The 24,012-nt window shown below is 42.7% G+C and overlaps 3 protein-coding genes across 7 annotated transcripts in view; 2 read left to right on the forward strand and 1 right to left on the reverse strand.

Annotated features, from left to right (window-relative positions):
• The first annotated feature begins 884 nt into the window (after positions 1–884).
• On the forward strand, positions 885–12,492 carry LOC110507805 (zinc finger and SCAN domain-containing protein 2). 2 transcript variants are annotated; one of them, XM_021588102.2, is made up of 4 exons: positions 885–1,195; positions 8,078–8,339; positions 8,477–9,805; positions 9,963–12,492. In XM_021588102.2, the coding sequence occupies exons 3-4, from the start codon at positions 8,486–8,488 to the stop codon at positions 10,470–10,472; spliced, it is 1,830 nt and encodes a 609-aa protein (XP_021443777.2). In that variant the 5' UTR covers positions 885–1,195; positions 8,078–8,339; positions 8,477–8,485; the 3' UTR covers positions 10,473–12,492. The 2 variants fall into 2 exon arrangements, with proteins under 2 accessions (XP_021443777.2, XP_021443759.2); XM_021588084.2 differs by having other exon boundaries at positions 8,480–9,805.
• A 2,402-nt stretch (positions 12,493–14,894) lies between these two features.
• LOC110507843 (peroxisomal carnitine O-octanoyltransferase-like) lies at positions 14,895–15,270 on the reverse strand. The gene is made up of 2 exons (XM_021588207.2): positions 15,156–15,270; positions 14,895–15,049 (listed from the first exon to the last, which is right to left on the reverse strand). Exons 1-2 carry the CDS (start codon positions 15,268–15,270, stop codon positions 14,895–14,897), a joined length of 270 nt encoding a protein of 89 aa, XP_021443882.2.
• A 2,835-nt stretch (positions 15,271–18,105) lies between these two features.
• The window catches only part of LOC110507826 (peroxisomal carnitine O-octanoyltransferase), a 52,944-nt gene continuing 47,037 nt past the window's right edge, over positions 18,106–24,012 (forward strand). For 2 of the 4 annotated variants that reach the window (XM_021588121.2, XM_021588129.2), the window contains exons 1-5: positions 18,108–18,494; positions 21,225–21,344; positions 21,443–21,567; positions 21,749–21,930; positions 22,657–22,781. In XM_021588121.2, coding sequence (XP_021443796.2) covers positions 18,434–18,494; positions 21,225–21,344; positions 21,443–21,567; positions 21,749–21,930; positions 22,657–22,781 — 613 coding nt within the window. In that variant the 5' untranslated portion in view covers positions 18,108–18,433. Of the gene's footprint in view, positions 18,495–21,224; positions 21,345–21,442; positions 21,568–21,748; positions 21,931–22,656; positions 22,782–24,012 lie in introns of all 4 variants that reach the window. The other 2 variants (XM_036967163.1, XM_036967164.1) reach the window with 2 other exon arrangements.

Raw genomic sequence — 24,012 nt, forward strand, 5'->3', positions numbered from 1 at the left:
TTTTCTGAAATGACAGACCTCTCTCTACATGTTTTGTAAGTAGGAAAACCAGCAAAATCGGCAGTGTATCAAATACTTGTTCTCCCCACTGTATGTGCTGCTGGGACTGTTTCTTATATCCCGATGCCTTGTCACCTTAACCCTATACACATCTACCTATCACTACAGTGTCCCTGCCCATTGTAAATATGGTACTGAAACTGCTTGCTTACTTTTTTGTGTTCTTATTTCTCATGTTTTTGTTTTACCTTGTTATATTCAGTATTACATTTGTTATTGACTACTGCATTGTTGGTTAGAGCTTGCAAGACATTTCATTGTGCATGTGACATTGAAACTAGTCTGCCAATAAACCTTGAAGAAGAAGTTGGTTCTGCTGTGTAGACCTCAATTATACATTTATCTATGTTTTAGTTGTTAGAACACTTTTACTTTCATTCATTTACAGACCTTTTAAGTACTTTTTATGCACTATGGTTTTTATCTTCTCTTTGTAAACAATTTCAAGTTTGGGAAAATAAACCCCCTAATATTTGCACCTACTCAGTTGTCTCCCATTGCCTGCCTGGTCAATACAGCATCCATCAGGAAGGTGGAAGTACTGCCAGTATTTTGAAACTATAATTTTCACTCCCTCCGTTTTGGGACACTTATGTAAATGTCGGAGGCGCGTGTGAACTCGCAAATGGAGGGGCGAGGGAAGGGGGTAATTTTGGATTCAGACAGTGTCCCAAGAGAAACAGGGCTGGCAGGTAGGATTTAGCGCCTTTCTGTTTCTGGCCCACACTCCAGCACAGTAGGTGGCGGTAATGCGCTGTTTGGATGCCAACCGCCCTTTAACCCTACTGAAGAAAGGGGGCCCGGGAAGACGTAAATATTAGGTCATTTCCGTGGTGGAAACAATGGTGGAATGCAGAGATTTGTAAGGAAAGCCAACCTTACACCCGTCCCTAATACATTCGATTTAGTTTTAAATAGTATCTATATTCCGCCCAATCATGGCCAATAATAATATAATCTTTACACCCTTTTTACCACTGAAGAAGAAACCCGATCGAGATTCTGAGTGGAGAAAATTAAAGGACAAATCCAGAAATCGGATTAATATCGGAGAAGCTTTTACCAGATGGAGGAACCTCAAGGAGGGGAAATCTATGCCTACAGATGCCGAAGTGGCTTTGTTTTTGCTTGACAGGTAATTCGGTTGTTTTTCTGCAGTCTACCAGTTTGGCAGGGTTGCCAGGTCTACCTAAAATGTCCAAAACAATGACTACTCAAAACCCCGCTCACAAGGCCAGAAAACTAGACAAAAAAATGTACGTGAGGAGAAAGTGGGACACGTCTTGCATTTTCCGTCTTTCGACATCTATCCAACATATAAACCCAACACATGATACATTTCTGAAATCCTGAAGATGTTTCTAAAATCACACACACATTTCTTTGTTGATATATTAACAGGATGCATGACACACCCATTTTGTCTACACGGAGTCAAATAAAAATGTTTTTCTCGCATTTGATAGCCTGGACAGCAGTTTAGATAAACTGCGACAACATTATTATGGTCCTAATTGTACCCCAATGACAATAACATTTTGTATGATTATTAAACAAGTGTAGATTCCTGAAATAGATAATGTGTCGGGCTATTAGCCCATTGGGGTACAATTAGGACTATAATAATGGTGTCCTAGTTTCCAAAATGCAAAAAGTTTCCCACTTTATCTGAATACACTCAATTAACAATACTACAAAAAAATTAACAGGATATAGTACTACAATAATCAGAGCCCTACCTAACCAGTACAGGAGGCCCCTAATGTAAACTTGATATCTTTCCTCCATTGGAAAAGCCTATAAGACTGTCCCACTTTAGCTACTCCATGCTGTCCCACTTTAGCTACTCCATGCTGTCCCACTTTAGCTACTCCATGCTGTCCCACTTTAGCTACTCCATGCTGTCGCACTTTAGCTACTCCTTGCTGTCCCACTTTAGCTACTCCATGCTGTCCCACTTTAGCTACTTCATGCTGTCCCACTTTAGCTACTCCATGCTGACCCACTTTAGCTACTCCATGCTGTCCCACTTTAGCTACTCCATGCTATCCCATTTTAGCTACTCCATGCTGTCCCACTTTAGCTACTCCATACTGTCCCACTTTAGCTACTCCATGCTGTCCCACTTTAGCTACTCCATACTGTCCCACTTTAGCTACTCCAAGCTGTCCCACTTTAGCTACTCCAAGCTGTCCCACTTTAGCTACTCCAAGCTGTCCCACTTTAGCTACTCCATGCTATCCCACTTTAGCTACTCCATGCTATCCCACTTTAGCTACTCCATGCTATCCCACTTTAGCTACTCCATGCTATCCCACTTTAGCTACTCCATGCTATCCCACTTTAGCTACTCCATGCTATCCCACTTTAGCTACTCCATGCTATCCCACTTTAGCTACTCCATGCTATCCCACTTTAGCTACTCCATGCTGTCCCACTTTAGCTACTCCATGCTATCCCACTTTAGCTACTCCATGCTATCCCACTTTAGCTACTCCATGCTATCCCACTTTAGCTACTCCATGCTATCCCACTTTAGCTACTCCATGCTGTCCCACTTTTGTGTTTTGCAGGGTGAGCTTCCTGTTTGAAGCTTGCTCTGCCCCCCTCTGATGTCACACCAATAAAGTGATGTGATTTTGATCGTGTAGTTTCTCTGCAATCTAAACAATAGTTTAGATTTTCTCATGTCAGACCAATAAATAAATGGGTAAGGATTAAGCTGTGCCAGTTGAAATGATGTTCCACTCTTTCCGAATTCACCCTTTAGGCCAAACGCCAGTCATGCTTGACAAGTATAATGTAGGATAATTAACGTCTAAAGGCTTGATTCTGTTGACATACTCGTGGCACGGTTCGGTCAGATCAAATGGTCATAAGCTGAGAGAAAGGCCTGTTGTGCACATTTGCGCATAGCCTACTTCTATTGTCCCAGAACCAGGCTTGGAGCAAGTCCCAGCACAGAGGGGGCGGGGCGCTCTCAACGGGCCCTTCTAACCAAATCATAGAAGGGAAAAAAAGAGAGGCCATATCAGCTATCATAAACACAAATTGGACATCATCACATAGAGAGCCATGCAAGCCTATTTCCAATAAAACATACAGATAGTGTATCACTTTGCCAGACACAGGTTGTCTGTCGGCGGTGAATCGCAATAGAATGTTTCAGCACACGTCGCTCTACAAAGCGCAGTGGTCGGGAGAGCTCCGCAGGTTGTCAGCAGCACCAAAGCGGCGACTCATCAAAACCATTCATCGCAACGCATGAATCTCTCGTTTAGCAGACATAGGCCTACATTCAAAGATAAAGTAGGTCACAACTACAAAACAGGCACATCGTAAGCAACACGAGGCAGACAGTGTCACACACGCACACGGCCTGCATATAGGTGTCAAGAGTTGATGAGCAAGAGGGCCTGTAATAACATGTCAACTGCTTTCATCTTAACCAAAGACCAATAAAATAGGATGTTTCACTCACCAGGTTGTCACTGCTCAGCCAAAATACCCATGTTGTAGTCTGATGTAATCTAGTCCATTTTTAAAAATTCCATTATCATTCGTTCAATATAACTAAATAATAATCCCAACACTTGAACAAACGATTTACAAATCAGGGTCCCGTTTTACAAACGTCATCCTCCTCTCCTTCATGTTGGCAAACTTGCCAACCACTTTGTCAGTGTCTTTAGTGCCTTGACCTATTCCACATTTTTCCTGAATGAAATATATAATAATAATAACCCTGAATTCAAAATGGATTAAATAGATATTCCCTCACCCATCTACACACACTACCACACAATCAGTGAAAACATGTTTTATTTTTTTTGCAAATTAATTACAGAAATATATAATTTGCATAAGTATTCACACCCCTAAGCATTCACACCCCTGAGACAATACTTTGTAGAAGCACCTTTGGCAGCGATTACAGCTGTGTGTCTTTCTGGGTAAGTCTAAGAGCTTTCCACACCTTTTAATTGTGCAACATTTGCTCACTATTCTTTTCAAATTTCTTCAAGCTGTCAAATTGATTGTTGATCATTGCTTAGACAACTATTTTCAGGTCTTGCCATAGATGTTCAAGTAGATTTAAGTCAACTGTAATTCGGTCACTCAGGAACATTCACTGACTTCTTGGTAAGCAACTCTAGTGTAGATTTTCTTCTGCTTTAGGTTATTGTCCTGCTGAAAGGTGAATTAATCTCCCAGTTTCTGGTGGAAAGCAGACTGAACCAGGTTTTCCTCTAGGATTTTGCTGTGCACACTATTCTTTTTTTTATCATGAAAAACTCCCCAGTCCTTAACTATTACAAGCATACCCATAACATGATGCAGCCACCACTATACTTGAAAATATGGAATGTTTGTTGTATTTGCCCCAAACATAACGTTGTATTCAAGACAAAAAGTTAATTGCTTTGCCACATTTGTTGTAGTATTCCTTTAGTGCCTTGTTGCAAACAGGATGCATGTTTTGGAATATTTTTTATTCTGTACAGGCTTCCTTCCTTCACTCTGTCTGTTAGGTTAGTATTGTGGAGTAACTACAATGTTGTTGATCCATCCTCAGTTAATAACTTTACCATGCTCAAAGGGATATTCATTGTAATTTGTAAACATTTCGAAAACATAATTCCACTTTGACCTTATGGAGTATTGTGTGTAGGCCATCTAAATGTAATCAATTTTAAATTCAGGCTGTAACACAACAAAATGTGGAAAACTCAAGGGGTGTGAATACTTTCTTAATCACTATGTCCCACTTAAGGCACTATGTCCCACTCAGTATAAAGCAAAGTGAGGTTGGATAGTCTGGCCTTATTCATGTATGCACACAAATATCTCTTGATGAGCTTCAGGCGGCTGAAACTTTGCTTGGCACTGCTGATGGCAATGACACTGCTGATGGCACTGCTGATGGGAAGGATGTACGTCTTCTTTAATAAACTGTTCCAAAACACCAACATGAATTTAAACTCAAATGTGCTCATCTTTGAGAGCAGGTCATCAGCTGTAGAGGCAGTATTTGGTGTAGTATGGTTATGGTGATTTATTCAGAGCAGAGTTCAAGGATTTCATGCAGGCTCTGTATATTCACTTCTGTGGCCTGTTTCCTGGAGGCCCACCTTGTGGCCAGTAGGCTCTTCAGCTTGAGAACAGCGAGAGATCCAGCTGCATGTTTTCCTGTTCCTTCTTCAGTATTTTAAACCTTGGAAGGCTAGAAGTCAGAAAGCAGTACAGGGTCTCCAGTGCACCCCAAAATAATTTAGCTCTACACAAGGAACAATGAGCATCCATTAGAAATAAATGTATGATGTGTGCGAAGTAGTGCACGTACACATCCTTATTCAAACAGTTTATTTTTGTTTTTTTCATTGCCACGGTTGCGTGTCCATGCTTCTATCAACACCTGCCTCATTAGCCAATGTCAGGCTAGAGCTAGCAACGGTTGGAATGGACAATGACGAAAAGTAGGTGGAACACAGGATGAAATTACATTTTTCTTATTCTGTCGCTCCTTGCATTTTAGCGCATCTGACTTGTACTTTCTATAAATGTTTAACCTGAATGTACTGTAATTTAGCTAGCTAGCTAGACATGAGCTGGCGATGTTGAGCTTGTACCACAGACATGCTAGGCTATACGTCAATCAAAAAGGAAAGGCCCCCACCAGCAGCCAGTCCAAGTCCTCAAGGGGGTAGAGCAACAGACACGGCTGTTTTATCAAATAAGCAGCACCAGCTCAGACCAATTCCAGGATTAAATGAAATCATGTAATATATCATATTATACATTGGGAAAGTATTCAGACCCCTTTTACTTTCCCCACATTTTGTTACCCTACAGACTTATTCTGAAATGGATTACATTTGTTTTTTCCCTCAATCTGCACACTACCCCACAAAGCAAAAACAGGTTTTTAGACATTTTTGCAAATGTATTACATATTTTTTTGTGTACTACTCCCTTCACAGAACAGCGCAAACTGGCTCTAACCAGAATAGAAAGAGGAGTGGGAGGCCCCGGTGCACAACTGAGCAAGAGGACAAGTACATTAGAGTGTCTAGTTTGAGAAACGGATGCCTCACAAGTCCTCAACTGGCAGCTTCATTAAATAGTACCCACAAAGCACCAGTCTCAATGTCAACAATGAAGAGCCGACTCTGGGATGCTGGCCTTCTAGGCAAAGTTGCAAAGAAAAAGACATATCTCAGACTGGCCAATAAAAATAAAAGATTAAGATGGGAAAAAGAACACAGACACTGGACAAAGGAACTCTGCCTAGAAGGCCAGCATCTCGGAGTCGCCATTTCACTGTTGACATCGAGACTGTGCTCAACATACACACACCCCTCTGGTCCTCACTGACTCACTCAGACCTGTCCAGCAGCTCTGACAGGGTTTCCCAAACTCAGTCCTTGGTGCCCCACATTATTTTACTTGAGAAATACTGCACCAAACACCTTTTTGGTTAGATGTAAAATTGCGCAACTTAAACATGCTAAACAAAAACATCTAGTAAAACCAAATGCATGCTTTTCAACCGTTCGCTGCCTGCACCCGCACGCCTGACCAGCATCACCACCCTGGATGGTTCCGACCTTGAATATGTGGACATCTATAAGTACCTAGGTGTCTGGCTAGACTCTAAACTCTCCTTCCAGACCCATATCAAACATCTCCAATCGAAAATCAAATCAAGAGTCGGCTTTCTATTCCGCAACAAAGCCTCCTTCACTCACGCTGCCAAACTTACCCTAGTAAAACTGACTGTCCTACCGATCCTCGACTTCGGCAATGTCATCTACAAAATTGCTTCCAACACTCTACTCAGCAAACTGGATGCAGTTTATCACAGTGCCATCCGTTTTGTCACTAAAGCACCTTATACCACCCACCACTGCGACTTGTATGCTCTAGTCGGCTGGCCCTCGCTACATATTCGTCGCCAGACCCACTGGCTCCAGGTCATCTACAAGTCCATGCTAGGTAAAGCTCCGCCTTATCTCAGTTCACTGGTTACGATGGCAACACCCATCCGTAGCACGCGCTCCAGCAGTTGTATCTCACTGATCATCCCTAAAGCCAACACCTCATTTGGCCGCCTTTCGTTCCAGTTCTCTGCTGCCTGTGACTGGAACGAATTGCAAAAATCGCTGAAGTTGGAGACTTTTATCTCCCTCACCAACTTCAAACATCTGCTATCTGAGCAGCTAACCGATCGCTGCAGCTGTACATAGTCTATTGGTAAATAGCCCACCCATTTTCACCTACCTCATCCCCATACTGTTTTTATTTATTTATTTTTCTGCTCTTTTGCACACCAATATCTCTACCTGTACATGACCATCTGATCATTTATCACTCCAGTGTTAATCTGCATAATTGTAATTATTCGCCTACCTTCTCATGCCTTTTGCACACAATGTATATAGACTCCCCTTTTTTCTACTGTGTTATTGACTTGTTAATTGTTTACTCCATGTGTAACTCTGTGTTGTCTGTTCACACTGCTATGCCTTATCTTGGCCAGGTCGCAGTTGCAAATGAGAACTTGTTCTCAACTAGCCTACCTGGTTAAATAAAGGTGAAATAAAAATAAATAAAAAATAAAAAAAATCTATTGAGTTAACTAAGATTCAATTCTGGGGATTTTTGAGGAAGCACAATAGGCTTCTGTGTCTACAGTGTCTCATGGGGGACAAACATCATTAACCAAACGTAGAATCGGTCAGGAAACACACCTCCAAGACTGAAATCTTGTTTTTCTAATAAGCAGCAGAAAAATAACCAATCTGTGTTCAGTGGCTCTTTAATACATTGGAGGTGCCAAAGAGGCATTTTTATTTAGACCTTTTTTTGGAAGTACATACCGACCAATAAGGGGACTCTTATTGAAATGTTTCATCAACGCATGTTCCTAGAAGATACAATTGCTAATGAGTATGAATTGGCAAGAGCCGATAGTGGCAGGAAATCACCCGCTCTTTTATTTATTTTTTTGACCCAGGTTAGCTGCCCCCCTTCCACAACCTGCTGCCCCCCCTCCCTCCCCAGAAGATATAATCGTGAACATCGACTGCCTGCTGCAGCTGTTTCAGCGGTGTGAGCAGTGCAGGCGTGAGAGTGTGATCCAGACGCAGGGAGACAGGACATGCCTCTCTGTGACCCAACACTGCCAGAGCTGCAACCACCGCAGGACATGGGCAAGCAACGCATCTACTGTCCAGACAATGCTCAAAGGAAATGGGGACGAGCCACAGAATATTCAGGTGGGTATTTAAGGATTAACAGTTGATATTGTGAGGTAACTAACTTCAGTTGTTTGTATTCTGTGGTATCTCTAGTTATTTCTTTTTTTATATACAGAACTGTCACTCCAATAATACTGGTGTTTTCCTTCGCTAAGTAGGTTGATATGCAGGTGGCCCTGCCATCTGAGGACACAGATGGAGCCTCGCCGTCTGAGAACCGAGATGGGGACTTGCCATCGGAGGACAGAGATGAGGCTCTGGATCTGACTGGCTCTTTGGAGATGGAGGTGACTGTAGACCAGCCACCAAGACCAGGAGGAAGTGGCATGTCCCTGGTGAGGGGGAAAAATGAGGGGAACAAAGGAACAGAGGAGAGAAAGAAAGTGACTAAGGTGGTGTTGGACAGTGAGATGGACTGTGCACGAAGCCAGGAGGACAATGGCCTGTCCTCACAGGAGGATGAGGAAGGAGAGGAGAGAAAGGGAAAGTTCCTAGGTGGTGAACAACAGGAGAATGGTGCTGAGCAGCGGGCCTCTATTGAGGTGACAATATACTCTATAGAGCCTGAGGACTCTGAAAGCCCAACCTCTCAGATAGACAGAGGAGAGAAGACGGAGGTCGCTGCAGATGGGTGTGAGGGGGAGGGTGATGTGTGTGAGATGGAGGGTGAAGAGACAGATGAGGAAGATAGACAGACAGAGAGTGGCTCTGAATTTGACCCAGAAACTGAGGAAGAGAGACTGGGAGAGAGTGACTCTGAATTTGACCCAGAAGAGGAGAAACCAACGAGTAGTAGAGGGAGAGGGAGAGGGAGAGGCAGGGGAAGGGGAAGGGGAAGGGGGAAAGGGAGATGCAGAGGAAGGCAATTGCAGCAGCCTACAGGAGGGACTGGTTTGGATGAGTCTGCTGAAGACTCTGATGGATCACCTTCATCATCACCCCAGAGAGACCAGCAGGACCAGGAGTCGTTCAGCGGTGCTGCTGGAGAACTGGGCTCCGGGGACCTTGTCAGCATCCGGCAGAAATTCAAATACTCTAAAAAACACCACATGGTCCTCTGTCCTGAATGTGGCGTCCTGTACACCACCAGGCTGAAACACCATAAGTGTGAACACAAGTTCATGGTCCGCTGTCCAGACTGTGGGCAGGGTTGTGCGAGTGAACTGGGCCTCAAGCAGCACCGGAGGCTACACCGTCAGGACCTTAAGTTTCCCTGTAAGTTCTGCCTCCAATCCTTCAGGACACGGCCAGACAAGCTGACCCACGAGAAGACCCACAGATTCAAAAGATTAAAAGGTCACAGATGCTACAGCTGCTCAGAGTGCCCACTGAGCTTTGACAACATCCTCATACGGAATCGCCATCTCAGAGAGCACGAGTCCAAGAGACACATCTGTCACACATGTTACAAGGAATTCAACAAGGGTCACCTCCTGGAGAGGCACGCACTGTCCCACAGTGACGACAAGCCCTTCAAGTGCCAGGTCTGGAGGGAGGGGCAGGGTTTCAATTAAAGTGTCAGTTTCAATTACTTATTTTGAAGAGGGCTATTTACTGTAAATAAAATAAAAACGTTACATTTTTATTTAAATCCAAAGTATTGTATTTACATGGTCCATGTTGCCCTTCCCTGTGTGTCAGGTGTGCCAGCGTGCCTTTGCCCAGCTCAGCCAGCTGAAGTCCCACCTGCGCGTCCACACTGGGGAGAGGCCCTTCCAATGCCAGCGCTGCGACAAGAGCTTCAACCACAACGTCAGCCTCAAGAACCACGTCAGACGCTACCACAGCCCAGACTCAGGGCTGGACCCTGATGGAGGCACAGAAGTTGGGGGACAGGGGGGGAGCAGGGAAACAGATGGCAGGACTGGGCAGGAGGGAGGGGAGGTGAAATCGAGGAAGCCTCGGCAGCAGGTAGAGCTTACCTTTATGACTGAGTGGGAGATGTGGGCAGGAGGACAGGGAGCAAAGAGAGTGGAGGAGAAACCGAGGAAGAGGAAACGCCAGTGCAATGATGATCCTGAAGAGGAGGAGGAGGAGAGGCAGCGAGAGAGTGACTCTGACTTTGACCCAGTGGCGGAGAAGAAGATGGGGAGTAGTAAAGGGAGGGGGCCAGGGAGAGGAGGGGGGAGAGGAAGTGGAGGGAGTCACTAGCAGAGGCCTACAGGAGAGACTTCTGCAGGCACTGTTGTTGGAGAGATGGGGGGACAGAGAGACAAAGGCTGTATTCATTAGTGCACACTGTACCAAAACATTTTGTAACCGAAAATGAAAACAAGCGTTTGTTATTGGACAAGTTCAGGTACTGCCTCGCCGTTTTGGCCCGTTTGCTTCTGATTTGTTCTTAGTGAATATGACTTTTAAAAAATGGAACCTTTATTTAACTAGGCAAGTCAGTCAAGAACAAATTCTTATTTACAATGACGGCTTACCCCAGCCAAACCCTAACGACACTGTGGGACTCCCAATCATGGCCGGTTGTGATACAGCCTGGAATCGAACCAGGGTCTGTAGTGACACCTCTAGCACTGAGATGCAGTGCCTTAGACCGCTGCTTCACTCGGGAGTCCCAAGACTAAGAGCAGGAAACATCTCCTGGCACTAGAATTTGTTATCCTCATGTTCTGTCTTTGAATTTAGAACATTTTTGGATTCCCAGAACCTGATTGAAGAATCTAAAATATATTTAGATTTGTTAAACTATTCTTTTGGTTACTACATGATTCCATATGTGTTATTTAATAGTTTTGATGTCTACACTATTCTACAATGTAGAAAATAGTGCAAATAAAGAAAAACCCTTGAATTAGTAGTTGTGTCCCAACTTTTGAGTGGTAGTGTACAGTATCAGCCAGAAGTTTGGACACACCTACACAGTTATGGTTCAACACATTGCACATGAAATGTGTAACGTTGCCCTAAACTGCCGTTTCTGTACTCTATATGGTGTCATGATCACCACTGATCACACCTAGTTTGTGTGATGTTTCATATACGCTAATGGCAGGTAATGCACCAGGATCTAGTTTTGAATGCACCAGTATCAGATTTTTCAACCCAGGTACTAGCAACATATGGGCCTCGGAAATACTGCACCCCAGCTTAACACTTTGATCATTATTAAATATCATATTCCATTAATGTAAAGCTAAAAATATATATAAGAGAAGTCTCAGTCGGAGTTAGATAACCATGGAAGAATGAATAAGCAAAGTCGTGTGAAGTGTAAGAAGATCACCATTTAACACATTCACAGTGTCTTTTCCGGGCCTTGGCAGTCAGATTACTGGGGAAATGTCATGAGCAGTGCTACATACACCATGATAGGCTGACCACACCGCTCGCGAGCGTTGCAAAATACATTTAGAAATCTCTGTTATAGAATTATTGCACCCACACTGCTCGCAGTCGTCAACGAGCATCTGCGTTGCCAAGGGCTAAAATAGAAGTCATTCCTATTTCTGACGCAGATCGCGCTGCAAGTCCTGCCTCTCCCATCTCCTCATTGGTTTATAGAAGCAGGTACGCACGTGCCATCTTCTCATTGGTTATACCCACGTAGGTGATTGAAAGACGAACTGTTGCCGGTTGTCGTGGTAATACTATGAAAGTTTAGATGCCAATCACCATGTAAGTTAAACGATGAAAAGGCCTGGAAGGAGGAGAGATGACTAGAAACGATTCGGTTGACCATTTTTATGTGTAGATTAATTGTCGGAGTAGAGGACCTAGTGCATTTCAGGTAAAAGAACAACCTAATGTTTATATCCCAGGACAAATTAGCTAGCAACTACAAGCTAGCTAAATAGGACAAATTAGCTAATAAGTGCAAGCTAAATTGCCATAAATGTTAAATGCTTTTCGACCTGTCCCCAAATTAATGTCATAAATTCAGAGTTTGTTTTGATATTTTAAACTGTGTGTCGTGATCGCTTTTGTTGCAGGGGGACAAAATAAATGTATGCACGATGGCGCACGTGAAATACTAAGGTGAGTTTGCGGGATTAAGCCGCGCTTCGATTGGACTGCAAACTGAATCTGATTTATAGTGCCTTAAGAAAATATTTGTACCCCTTGATTTATTCCACATTTTGTTGTTGCAGACTGAATTCACCCATCTACACACTACCCCCTAATGACAAAGTGAAAATGTTTAATAAACCATTTACATAAGTATTCACACCCTCCGAGTCAATACTTTGTAGAAGCAACTTTGGTGGCAATTACAGTTTTTTTTGTCTTGGATATGACATGAGTTTTGCACATCTGGATTTGGGGATTATCTCAAACTGTTTAATTAGATGGGGAGAGGCTGTGTCTTTTTCCACAGATTTTCAATGGGATTAAAGTCTGGGATTTGGCTGGGCCACTCAAGGAATTTCACATTATTGTTCTGAAGCCTTTCCAGCTTTGCTTTGGCTGTATACTTGGTCATTGTCCTGTTGGAATGTACATCTTCGCCCCAATCTAAGGTCGATTGCACTCTGAAGTAGGTTCTCATCAAGGATTTGGCTCCATTCATTGTTCAATCTGTCTTTACCAGTCTCTCGGTCCCTGCGGCTGAAAAACATCCCCATAGCATGATGCTGCCACCACAATGCTTCACGGTAGGGATGGTGTTAGACTGGTGATGAACTAGCTGTGTCTAGTTTTCCAGACAGCGCTTTGCATTCAGGCCAAAGAGTAAAGTTCAATTTTTGCCTCATCAGACCACAGAATTGTGTGATTTATGCTCTGTATTTCACTTGCCTTTTTGCAAAATCCAGGCCTAGTGTTGTGCCTTTCTTAAAATCAGGAGTGGCTTCCATCTGGCTACTCCCATAAAACCCAGATTGGTGAAGTGCTGTGGAGACTCTTGTCCTTCTGGCAGGCTCTCCCATCTCAACCAATGAACTCTGTAGTCTGTCAGTGGTCATTATGTAGTGCTGTTTTTGGTCACCTCCCTGTCATTCTTGCCCAGTTGCTTAGTTTGGTTGGACGGCCAGCTCTAGACAGAGTCTGGGTAGTTCCAAATGTTTTCTATTTCCCAATGATGGAGACCACTATGCTCTTGGAATCTTTCAACGCTAGAAATTATGGGAGGCACAACTGAGCAAGAGCACATTTACATTAGTGTCTAGTTTGAGAGACAGACGCCTCACAAGTACTTAACTGACAGCTTCATTAAATAGTACCCGCAAAACACCAGTCTCAATGTCAACAGTGAAGAGGCGACTCCGGGATGCTGGCCTTCTAGGCAGAGTTCCTTTGTCAAGTGTCTGTGTTCTTTTTTCCATCTTAATCTTTTATTTTTATTGGCTGGTCTGAGATATGGTTTGTCTTTGCAACTCTGCCTAGAAGGCCAGCATACCGGAGTCACCTCTTCACTGTTGATGTTGAGACTGGTGTTTTGCGGGTACTATTTAATGAAGCTGCCAGTTGAGGACTTGTGAGGCGTCTGTTTCTCAAATTAGACACTCTAATGTACATGTGCTCTTGCTCAGTTGTGCACCGGGGCCTCCCATTCCTTTTTATTCTGGTGAAGGGAGTAGTACACAGCATTGTACAGGATCTTCAGTTTCTTGGCAATTTCTCGTTTGGAATAGCCTTCATTTCTCAGAACAAAAATAGACTGACGAGTTTCAGAAGAAAGTTATTTGTTTCTGGCCATTTTGAGCTTGTAATCGAACCCACAAATGCTGATGCTCCAGATAGGGTAAATACATTCATTATTTCGTATTCCAAACGGGCGGCGGGTTCGTGAGCAAGGTATATGATTGTGAGGACAGTCCTAGAATTTACCCACGATAAATGTCCCTTTTCTCTCTTTTTTCCCCACCTCTTCTACATCTATGTGTAACAAGCTGTTATATCTTGTCAGTCCACTAGGGACCTTTGTTTCATGTATGTGCATTCTGTGTTATTATTTAGTTAGCTAGTAAATAAATAATTAAACCAATTTGTGTGGAGTTTTTTCAGATTCAAGAAGGTTGCGACCGTTCAGATAATGAGACTGATATGAGGTCATGATTAATAAATGACTTATTGATATGTTATATCTTCTAGAGTTTAATCTGGGAGATGGCAACACATTAAACAACTTCTTCCATGGTTCCCTAAATACCTAATGAGTTAAGTGTTACATGATCAATTTAAAATCTGGTAACAATTAAACATAGTTGGTTGATTAAATAAATGAACCTTCATCAGATTAATGAAAGTAAAGTCACGACAACAGTCAGGGAGTGTGTGTACAGAACGTGTGTGTGTCTTACGTGCGTAGCAGGTCCCAGTACTGTAGTGTGCCACATGCTTATGCTGGTCCTCTGTAGCTGTACTCCCTCTGTAGGGGGCCAGCAGTGCTCTAGGTAAGATGCAGGACCTCAGAAGTTCACATTCAACTGGGAGGGGTAACGCATTTCCAGATAGGCTGAATTCAACCACCACTCCTACAACTAGGGGAAACACACACACCCACAATATAACATGAAACACTGCAGGGAGACACTGTAATGACTGCAGTGTTTAAAACGCTCAAAGATTCCCTTTTGCAACTGCTCAGGGTCGAGCATGGTGTGTGATCAGTTCCCACAGGTTCTAGCTGTGCAGTGTGTTGAGTGTGTGTACCCAGTTCCTGTGTGTCCTGGCTCTCTGCAGTAGTTTTTGGTGCAGGTCTTTGTCGATGCCCTCTCCAAACCTCTTCACTACGGCTGCAGTCACCTGGTACTCCTCCTCTGTAACAAACGGCCGCACTGGAAAATACACACAGACATTTCAGTAACAGACATTTCAGACACATTTTCATCCAGGGTCCATGCTAACGGAGCTTCTCTGTCTCACATGCAGCTGTCATCTCACCTGCATCCAGGTACTTGGCGACGCTCCCCTCTAGAGACGGTACAGGGAGAGGAGGCAGGCTATGCTGGTACTGGAACGTTTGCTCAGCAGGGTACTCTGACACCTGGTTGACCATGTTGTCCCCTACAATACCAAAACACCTGGTTAGCCATGTTGTCACCTACAGCACCCAAACACCTGGCTAGCCATGTTGTAACCTACAACACGCAAACTTCTGGTTAGCCATGTTGTAACCTAGAGCAACCAAACACCTGGTTAGCCATGTTGTAACCTAGAGCAACCAAACACCTGGTTAGCCATGTTGTAACCTAGAGCAACCAAACACCTGGTTAGCCATGTTGTAACCTAGAGCAACTAAACACCTGGTTAGCCATGTTGTAACCTAGAGCAACCAAACACCTGGTTAGCCATGTTGTAACCTAGAGCAACCAAACACCTGGTTAGCCATGTTGTAAGCTACAGCACCAAACACCTGGTTAGCCATGTTGTAACCTAGAGCAACCAAACACCTGGTTAGCCATGTTGTAAGCTACAGCACCAAACACCTGGTTAGCCATGTTGTAATCTAGAGCAACCAAACACCTGGTTAGCCATGTTGTAACCTAGAGCAACCAAACACCTGGTTAGCCATGTTGTAATCTAGAGCAACCAAACACCTGGTTAGCCATGTTGTAAGCTACAGCACCAAACACCTGGTTAGCCATGTTGTCACCTACAGCACCAAACACCTGGTTAGCCATGTTGTCACCTACAGCACCAAAATACCTGGTGCCTCATTTATCAACCATGTGTAATCCTTGCGTAGGATCAGGAAGTCCAGGATCCAGTTGTAGAGGGAGGTTTTCAGTCCCAGGGTCCTGAGCTTGGTGACAAGCTATAGGGGGACAGATAATTGTATGTGTGGGGTACAGAGATAAGGTAGTCATTCAGAAATCATGTTAAACACTTATTGCACACCAGTGGCAGTCGGTGCCGATTAAGATGGGGAATTATACATTTGTTTAATAAGCATTGGCCTAATTTCTATTACAGAATATTGGATGAGTGTCTTCATATCCATTCACCCAGCTCAATGTAACATCAATAGGTTTAGGCTACTACATGATACTCACATTTTTCCTTTACCCATCATGAGGTTGCTACAACCTAGCCTATGAATTCAAGTTTACAATGTCGGTGCACACGTCAAGAAAATGTTGAGTAATCAAGGTGACAGACAGTGACACATTCAAAACTGCCTTTCGCACCCTTGCCTGCATTTAACTGATCTAGGGCGTAATCATTAGTCCAACAGTTGCAAATGAGAGTTTCTATTGAACAAACTCAGGTATGTTTATCTTCATTTCATTTGTTTCTGTTTAAGAAATGTTTTTCAACAGAATCAGCGGAATGAATACACCCCTGATCACACGCAAACACAGTTCACTTTCATAGCAGCCACATGAAAACAGCATGATCACTTTGCTCGTTGTATATACAGTACCAGTCAAAAGTTTGGACACACCTACTCATTCAAGGGTTTTTCTTTATTTTTACTATTTTCTACATTGTAGAATAGTAGTGAAGACATCAAAACTATGAAATAACACATATGGAATCATGAAATAACGAAAGAAGTGTTAAATAAATCAACATATATGTTTTATATTAGAGATTCTTCAAAGTAGCCAACCTTTGCCTTGATGACAGCTTTGCACACTCTTGGCATTCTTTCAACCAGCTTCATGAGTTAGTCACCTGGAATGCATTTCAATTAACATGACAGTTTAGCAGTTACACCGGCGGGCCATGGTGGCAATAAATTAATAAAACTAAAAGCTTACCTTAACTTGGAAGAGTTCCAGTTTTGGATAGCTATAGCCAGCTCACTAACATAGCATCCCTCTTTGTTTGAGCCGGGTGGTTGAGTAGGCTAACTATGTGAAGGTAACAAAAAAATACAACCAAATACAGTGGGGAGAACAAGTATTTGATACACTGCCGATTTTGCAGGTTTTCCTACTTACAAAGCATGTAGAGGTCTGTATTTTTTTTATCACAGGTACACTTCAACTGTGTGAGACGGAATCTAAAACAAAAATCCAGAAAATCACATTGTACGATTTTTTACCTATTACAGATTCAGTCTTCCCAGCCTGGTGCAGGTCTACAATTTTGTTTCTGGTGTCCTTTGACAGCTCTTTGGTCTTGGCCATAGTGGAGTTTGGAGTGTGACTGTTTGAGGTTGTGGACATGTGTATTTTATACTGATAACAAGTTCAAACAGGTGCCTTTAATACAGGTAACAAGTGGAGGACAGAGGAGCCTCTTAAAGAAGAAGTTTTAAAAATATAAACTTGGATTAGTGCCATTAACATTAACATTAACACAACGTGCCATTGGAACACAGGAGTGATGGTTGCTGATAATGGGCCTCTGTATGAATATGTAGATATGCCATTAAAATGTTTTGCTGTTTCTAGCTACAATAGTCATTTACAACAATAACAATTTCTACACTATTTCTGATCAATTTAATGTTATTTTAATGGACAAAAAAATGGCTTTTCTTTCAAAAACAAGTACATTTCGAAGTGACCCCAAAATGTTGAATGGCAGTGTGTGTTTTGAAAGAAAATCGTTTTTTTGTTTTGTTTTTACACAGTTATGGTACGACCCATTGCGCATTAAATGTGTGACGTAGCCTTAAAGTGATGCAGTTTCTCATCTGTATGGTGCCGTGATCATCACTGTTCACAGTTTGTGATGTTTCATATACACTGTAATTTGCAGGTAATGCACCAGGATCTAATGCTGACAATGCACCATCTAAAAGTGCAACCGCACAAGAATGCATGCACATCTGGCCTCGTGTTAAGATCAAACAACTATTTTAAGAGTAGTGTGTTTTAGTAGTCTCACAATAGATATCCATGAAGAATGAAAAGCCAAGTCACGTGTAATAATATCACCACTTCTCTCTTCCGGGTGTTGGCAGTCCGTTAACTGGGGTTGACTAGATGGGATACAGCTTTTGTCAGATTTGACTTTTCGTAGCAGGCTAGGATAATTCGTTTAATATTAGGAAAAAGGTCCGAGTTAGCTAAAATGCCCAAATAAACACACGTTTGGCGTTAATTTGACAAAAGTTGTAGCCCTTCTAGCCTTGACCTCTTACTGGGTGAAAGGTGATGAGAAGCGCTGCATACCCCACGAGCGGAGCAACAACACAAACTACCGCAAGCGCTTTCCTCTACAGTCTAGTTTAGAAAATAGCTGCAACATCATTTTTATTTTGAATGGACGAACGAAGACAACTTTCCACATATCGGAATTTGCAGAATATCGCAAAATACTACGGTGAGTTTGCTTGTCGTGTTTGTGGGAGTAAGCTGCTTCGATCGGATTGAAAACTGAAACGGACCTACATTCGAGCCGTGAAAACAATGCAAGGGGCCAACTATTTTATAGCTAGCTAGTGCACTTGTTCTACAGTAAGTAGAACTGACTTGCTAGTTAACTATGTTTGATCATATAGTTATGTAGCCAGAATGTCTAATCAATTGTGCTATAAAAGTGCGTATTAATGCGATTGGTACAAGGCTGCGCCGCTTCGGCAAATATGGAATTTGATCTCCAATAATAAAAGTTGCTTCTGGCCTGCGAGTCTAGCTATCTGGACAATAACATGTTTATGTGGAATTACTCTGATACCATACAACCAAATCGGAGTATGTTAAACGTTGAAATCAATGGTTTTTGTTTGGCATACATTTTAAAGTGAAGTCTCAGAGTAATCCGAGTCTCAGAGTAATTCCCGCTACAATGGAATTGCCCAGCTACAAATTCTACAACTATCTTTGTAGATTATGACTGTACTGTAGTAGGGGAGATTGGGGTACATTGAGCCAAAGGGGTAGGTCGAGCCACCCTTGTTTCTAAGAAATCATAAACAACATTAATAATCTGACCAAATATGGAACAAGTAAGGAAGTTAACTTTAGATCCAAAAAAACTGGAATTTCACCAAGGCATGAATTTTATTGGTTTCATGATGCTTGTATCTAAACCAAAGGAAATGATTTTAGGATTGTTCTATAAAAATGCAAACTCAGCTCCATCATTCATTGAATCAGATGAGCCCACTGATATTGCCAACTACTTTAATGATTTTTGGCAATATTAGCAAACTTAGGCATGACATGCCAACAACAAACACAGACATGACACATCCAGGTATAACTGACCAAATGAAAGACAAGCATTGTAATTTTGAATTCTGCAAAGTGAGTGTGGAAGAGGAACAAATTATTGTTGTCTGTCAACAATGACAAGCCACAATTTGACAATTTGGATGGAAAATTACTGAGGAAAATAGTGGACGGTATTGCCACTCCTATTTGCCATATCTTCAATGTAATCCTACTAGAAAGTGTGTGCCCTCAAGCCTGGAGGGGAAGTAAAAGTAATTCTGCTTCCCAAGAATACTAAAGCCCCCTTTACTGGCTCAAATAGCCGACCAATCAGCCTGTTACCAACCCTTAGTATTAGAGGTTGATGCCTCTGGAATGTATACACTGATTAAGTTGGTTAGTGTTATGGAGATTGTACTCCTATTAGAGAAATGGTGAGAGAGACCGTTCCTTAGTTTAGGGTTCTTTAATGTTGATTGGATATTAACAATGTTTGCAGTTCTGTTCCATGTCACTCAGCTGGTATTATTCAATTAATTGTCCATTTATCCATACAATATGTGATCTGGAAATAATAAACATGAATACAATGGCATCAGTACTAAGATAATTACATTCATTTAGCAATAACAAACAAGATATACAGCTCTCATGTTATAATAATCCAATGACTGAAATAAAAATACAAGTGGCTAGCAACATCAGGCTAACCAGCTAACAATGTAGGTAACAATGTTAGATAGCGAGCATTAAAACAAGACACCTAATGCTGTAATAATTACAAAAATATTCTTTAACTATTGACAACTTCGTCAGGAAAACATATACATTGCAGTTTTGGTATTCACGCACGGTGATGAATACATTGGTCAGACAGAAAATAATGTCCAAAACTTTGTGTTCACAGCAGTAGGTTGCCAGCTGCATTTGGCAATGAACTAAACATTGCCAGTTTGTGATAGCTGTGATGTCATCACTGAATTCTTAAAGGGACAGGCTTTCTTACAGTTTTTGACCAGATACAAGGCTATTTTACAGGAAACAAATTGCCAACAGACTTTCAGCATGCTTATAGGGAAAGACATTCAACAAGCACAGCACTTGCAGAATGCATGCATCGAGGGTGGCGCAGTGGTTAAGGGCCACCAGACTCTGGGTTCGCGCCCAGGCTCTGTCGCGACCGGGAGGTCCGTGGGGCGACGCACAATTGGCCCAGCGTCGTCCGGGTTAGGGAGGGCTTGGCCAGTAGGGATATGCTTGACTCATCGCGCACCAGCGACTCCTGTGGCGGGCCAGGCGCAGTGCGCGCTAACCAAGGTTGCCAGGTGCACGTGTTTCCTCCGACACATTGGTGCCCCTGGCTTCCGGGTTGGTGTTAAGAAGCAGTGCGACTTGGTTGGGTTGTGTATCGGAGGACGCATGACTTTCAACCTTAGTCTCTCCCGGGCCCGTACGGGAGTTGTAGCGATGAGACAAGATAGTAACTACTAAAAACAATTGGACACCACGAAAAAGGGGAGAAAAAGGGGTAAAAGAATGCATGCATGTACTTCCTTCTCTCTTGTGCACGTGTTGATGAGAAAACAAATCGTGATAACCACACATAGACCCGTGTTTTGAATTCGGTTTAATAATACTTTAAATTATTTAATTTCGACCAGCTGATGGACAATTGGCAGAGTAGGTTCAAATGAAGTTTTTTCAACATACTGACTTGTAAAGAAACTGTTTCGATTTTATTTTAATCTAAAAGTGAGACAAGTGGAGGCTTGTCCAGTCCACACTTGGATTCGTAGTGTCTACCAGGCTAGGGGACAGTACGTCAATGGCTAACCACGTGTTTTGGTATTGTAGGGGACAGTACGTCAATGGCTAACCACGTGTTTTGGTGCTGTAGGTAACATGACCAACCAGTTGTCAGAGTTCCCCACTGAGCGGACGTTCCAGTACCAGCATAGCCTGCCTCCTCTCCCTGTACCGTCTCTAGAGGGGAGCCTCGCCAAGTACCTGGTTGCAGGTGAGATGCCAGCTGCATGTGAGACAGAGAAGCGCTGTTAGCATGGACCCTAGACAAAAATGTGTCTAGTTACTGAAATGTCTGTGTGTAATTTCCAGTGCGGCCGTTTGCTACAGAGGAGGAGTACCAGGTGACTGCAGCCGTAGTGAAGAGGTTTGGAGAGGGCACCGGCAAAGACCTGCACCAAAAACTACTGCAGAGAGCCAGGACACGCAGGAACTGGGTACACACAGTTAACACACACAACACACTGCACAGCTAGAACCTGTGGGAACTGATCACACACCATGCTCGACCCTGAGCAACTACAAAAGGGAATCTTTGAGTGTTTTAAATACTGCAGTCATTATGGTGTCTCCCTGCAGTGTTTCATGTTATATTGTGGGTGTGTGTGTTTCCCCTAGTTGGAGGAGTGGTGGTTGAATTCAGCCTATCTGGAAATGCGTTACCCCTCCCAGTTGAATGTGAACTTCGGAGGTCCTGCACCCTACCTAGAGCACTGCTGGCCCCCTACAGAGGGAGTACAGCTACAGAGGACCAGCATAAGCATGTGGCACACTCTACAGTACTGGGACCTGCTTCGCACGTAAGATACTCACATTGAGTGTACAAAACATGGTTTTTCCATGACATAGACTGACCAGGTGAATCCAGGTGAAAGCTATAATCACTTATTGATGTCACCTGTTAAATCCACTTCAATCAGTGTATATGAAGGGGAGGAGACAGGTTAAAGAAGGATTTTAAACCTTGAGATAATTGAGACATGGATTGTGTGTGTATGTGTGTCATTCAGAAGTTGAATGGGCTTAGATAAAATATTTAAGTGCCTTTTGAACTGGGAGTCAACATGGGCCAGCATCCCTGTGGAACGCTTTCGACACCTTGTAGAGTCCATGCTTCAACGAATTGAGGCTGTTCTGAGGGCAAAAGGGCATGTAACACAATATTAGGAAGGTGTTCCTAATGTTTTGTACACACTGTGTATATATATTAAGGTTACACACACATCACAACTACTGCTACCAGACTCTTCCGATTGCTAAATAATGCACAATTTAAACACTTGCCCTCCAATCCCCCCCTTCCCCAAAACATGTGTTTTTATTTAACTATAAATTCTTCCTGTATTATAGTTGTTTAAAATATTTATTATATTCTACTGAGCCAGTTACTTTATGTTCATATTATTATATTTGATTTTTTATTGTTGTTCCGTTGTCGAGAAGGAACCTGCAACTAAGCATTTAGTTGGACAGTGTCCCTAAACACACACGTTCAGTACACACTCTGACTGTGTGGTCCCCGACAGGGAGAGGCTGGACCCACACAAAGCTGGTAATGTGGTGTTGGATATGGACCAGTTCAGAATGCTGTTCTGTACATGTAAAGTTCCTGGAGTCACCAAGGATACCATCATCAACTACTTTAAGACGGGTAGGTGTCCCCCCCCCCATGACACCGCCATGCAATATGATGTTTGTGGTTTGTTTTTGTGTGTAGTACTCTGTTATTTATTTAGGTATGTTTGTGTGTGTGTGTGTGTGTGTGTGTGTTTTCTATGTGTGTTTGGATGTGTGTATTGATTACTTTAAGACATGAAGGTCAGTCAATCTGGAACATTTCAAGAACATTGAATGTTTCTTCAAGTGCAGTTGTTACGCCCCTGAAAACAGGGGAGAAATAATCACGAGAGTGATACGGTGTTGTATTCTCAATTCAATGTTTAGTGTAATGAGAAAAGACCGCGATTTTACCCAGGAATATGGGTGGAGACCAGAGCAATCGATCTCCGGCTCATAGATTAAGAGCATTTCGTAGATCACAGATTAACACTTTTAGGCACCACAAAATAAAGTAATCAATATAACGTTTACACATTATCAATCTCTATCAACTAATACTGAATGCATCTTTTTAACCTTAGATGTTTTAAGATCCTCACATACTATGAATTTACTAATACTTTTTTAGTGTATAACAGGCTATGAATATTTCCTTTAAACTGTCACACAGTCACAAAAACCATCAAGCGCTATGATGAAACTGGCTCATGAGGACCGCCACAGGAAATGAAGACCCAGAGTTACCTCTGTTGCAGAGGATAAGTTCATTAGAGTTACCAGCCTCAGAAAATGCAGCCCAAATAAGTGCTTCACAGAGTTCAAGTAACAGACACATCTCGACATCAACTGTTCAGAGGAGACTGTCTGAATCAGGTCTTCATGGTTGAATTGCTGCAAAGAAAGCACTACTAAATTACACCAATAATAAGAAGAGACTTGCTTGGGCCAACGAAACACGAGCAATGGACATAAAACCGGTGAAAATCTGTCCTTTGGTCTGATGAGTCCAGATTTGAGATTTTGGGTTCTAACATCTGTGTCTTTGTGAGATGCAGAGTAGGTGAACAGATGATCTCTGCATGTGGGGTTCCCACCGTGAAGCATGGTGGAGGAGGTGTGATTGTGTGGGGGTGCTTTGCTGGTGACACTCAGATTTATTTAGAATTCAAGGCACACTTAACCAGCATGGTTACCACAGCATTCTGCATCGATACGCCATCCCATCTGGTTTGACTATAATTTGTTTTTCAAAAGGACAATGACCCAACACATCAGGACAATGACCCAAAATAAGTACTATTTGAGTAAGGAGAGTGATGGAG

The sequence above is a fragment of the Oncorhynchus mykiss genome, chromosome 3 (assembly GCF_013265735.2).
Source record: "Oncorhynchus mykiss isolate Arlee chromosome 3, USDA_OmykA_1.1, whole genome shotgun sequence".
Classification (NCBI taxonomy): Eukaryota; Metazoa; Chordata; class Actinopteri; order Salmoniformes; family Salmonidae; genus Oncorhynchus; species Oncorhynchus mykiss.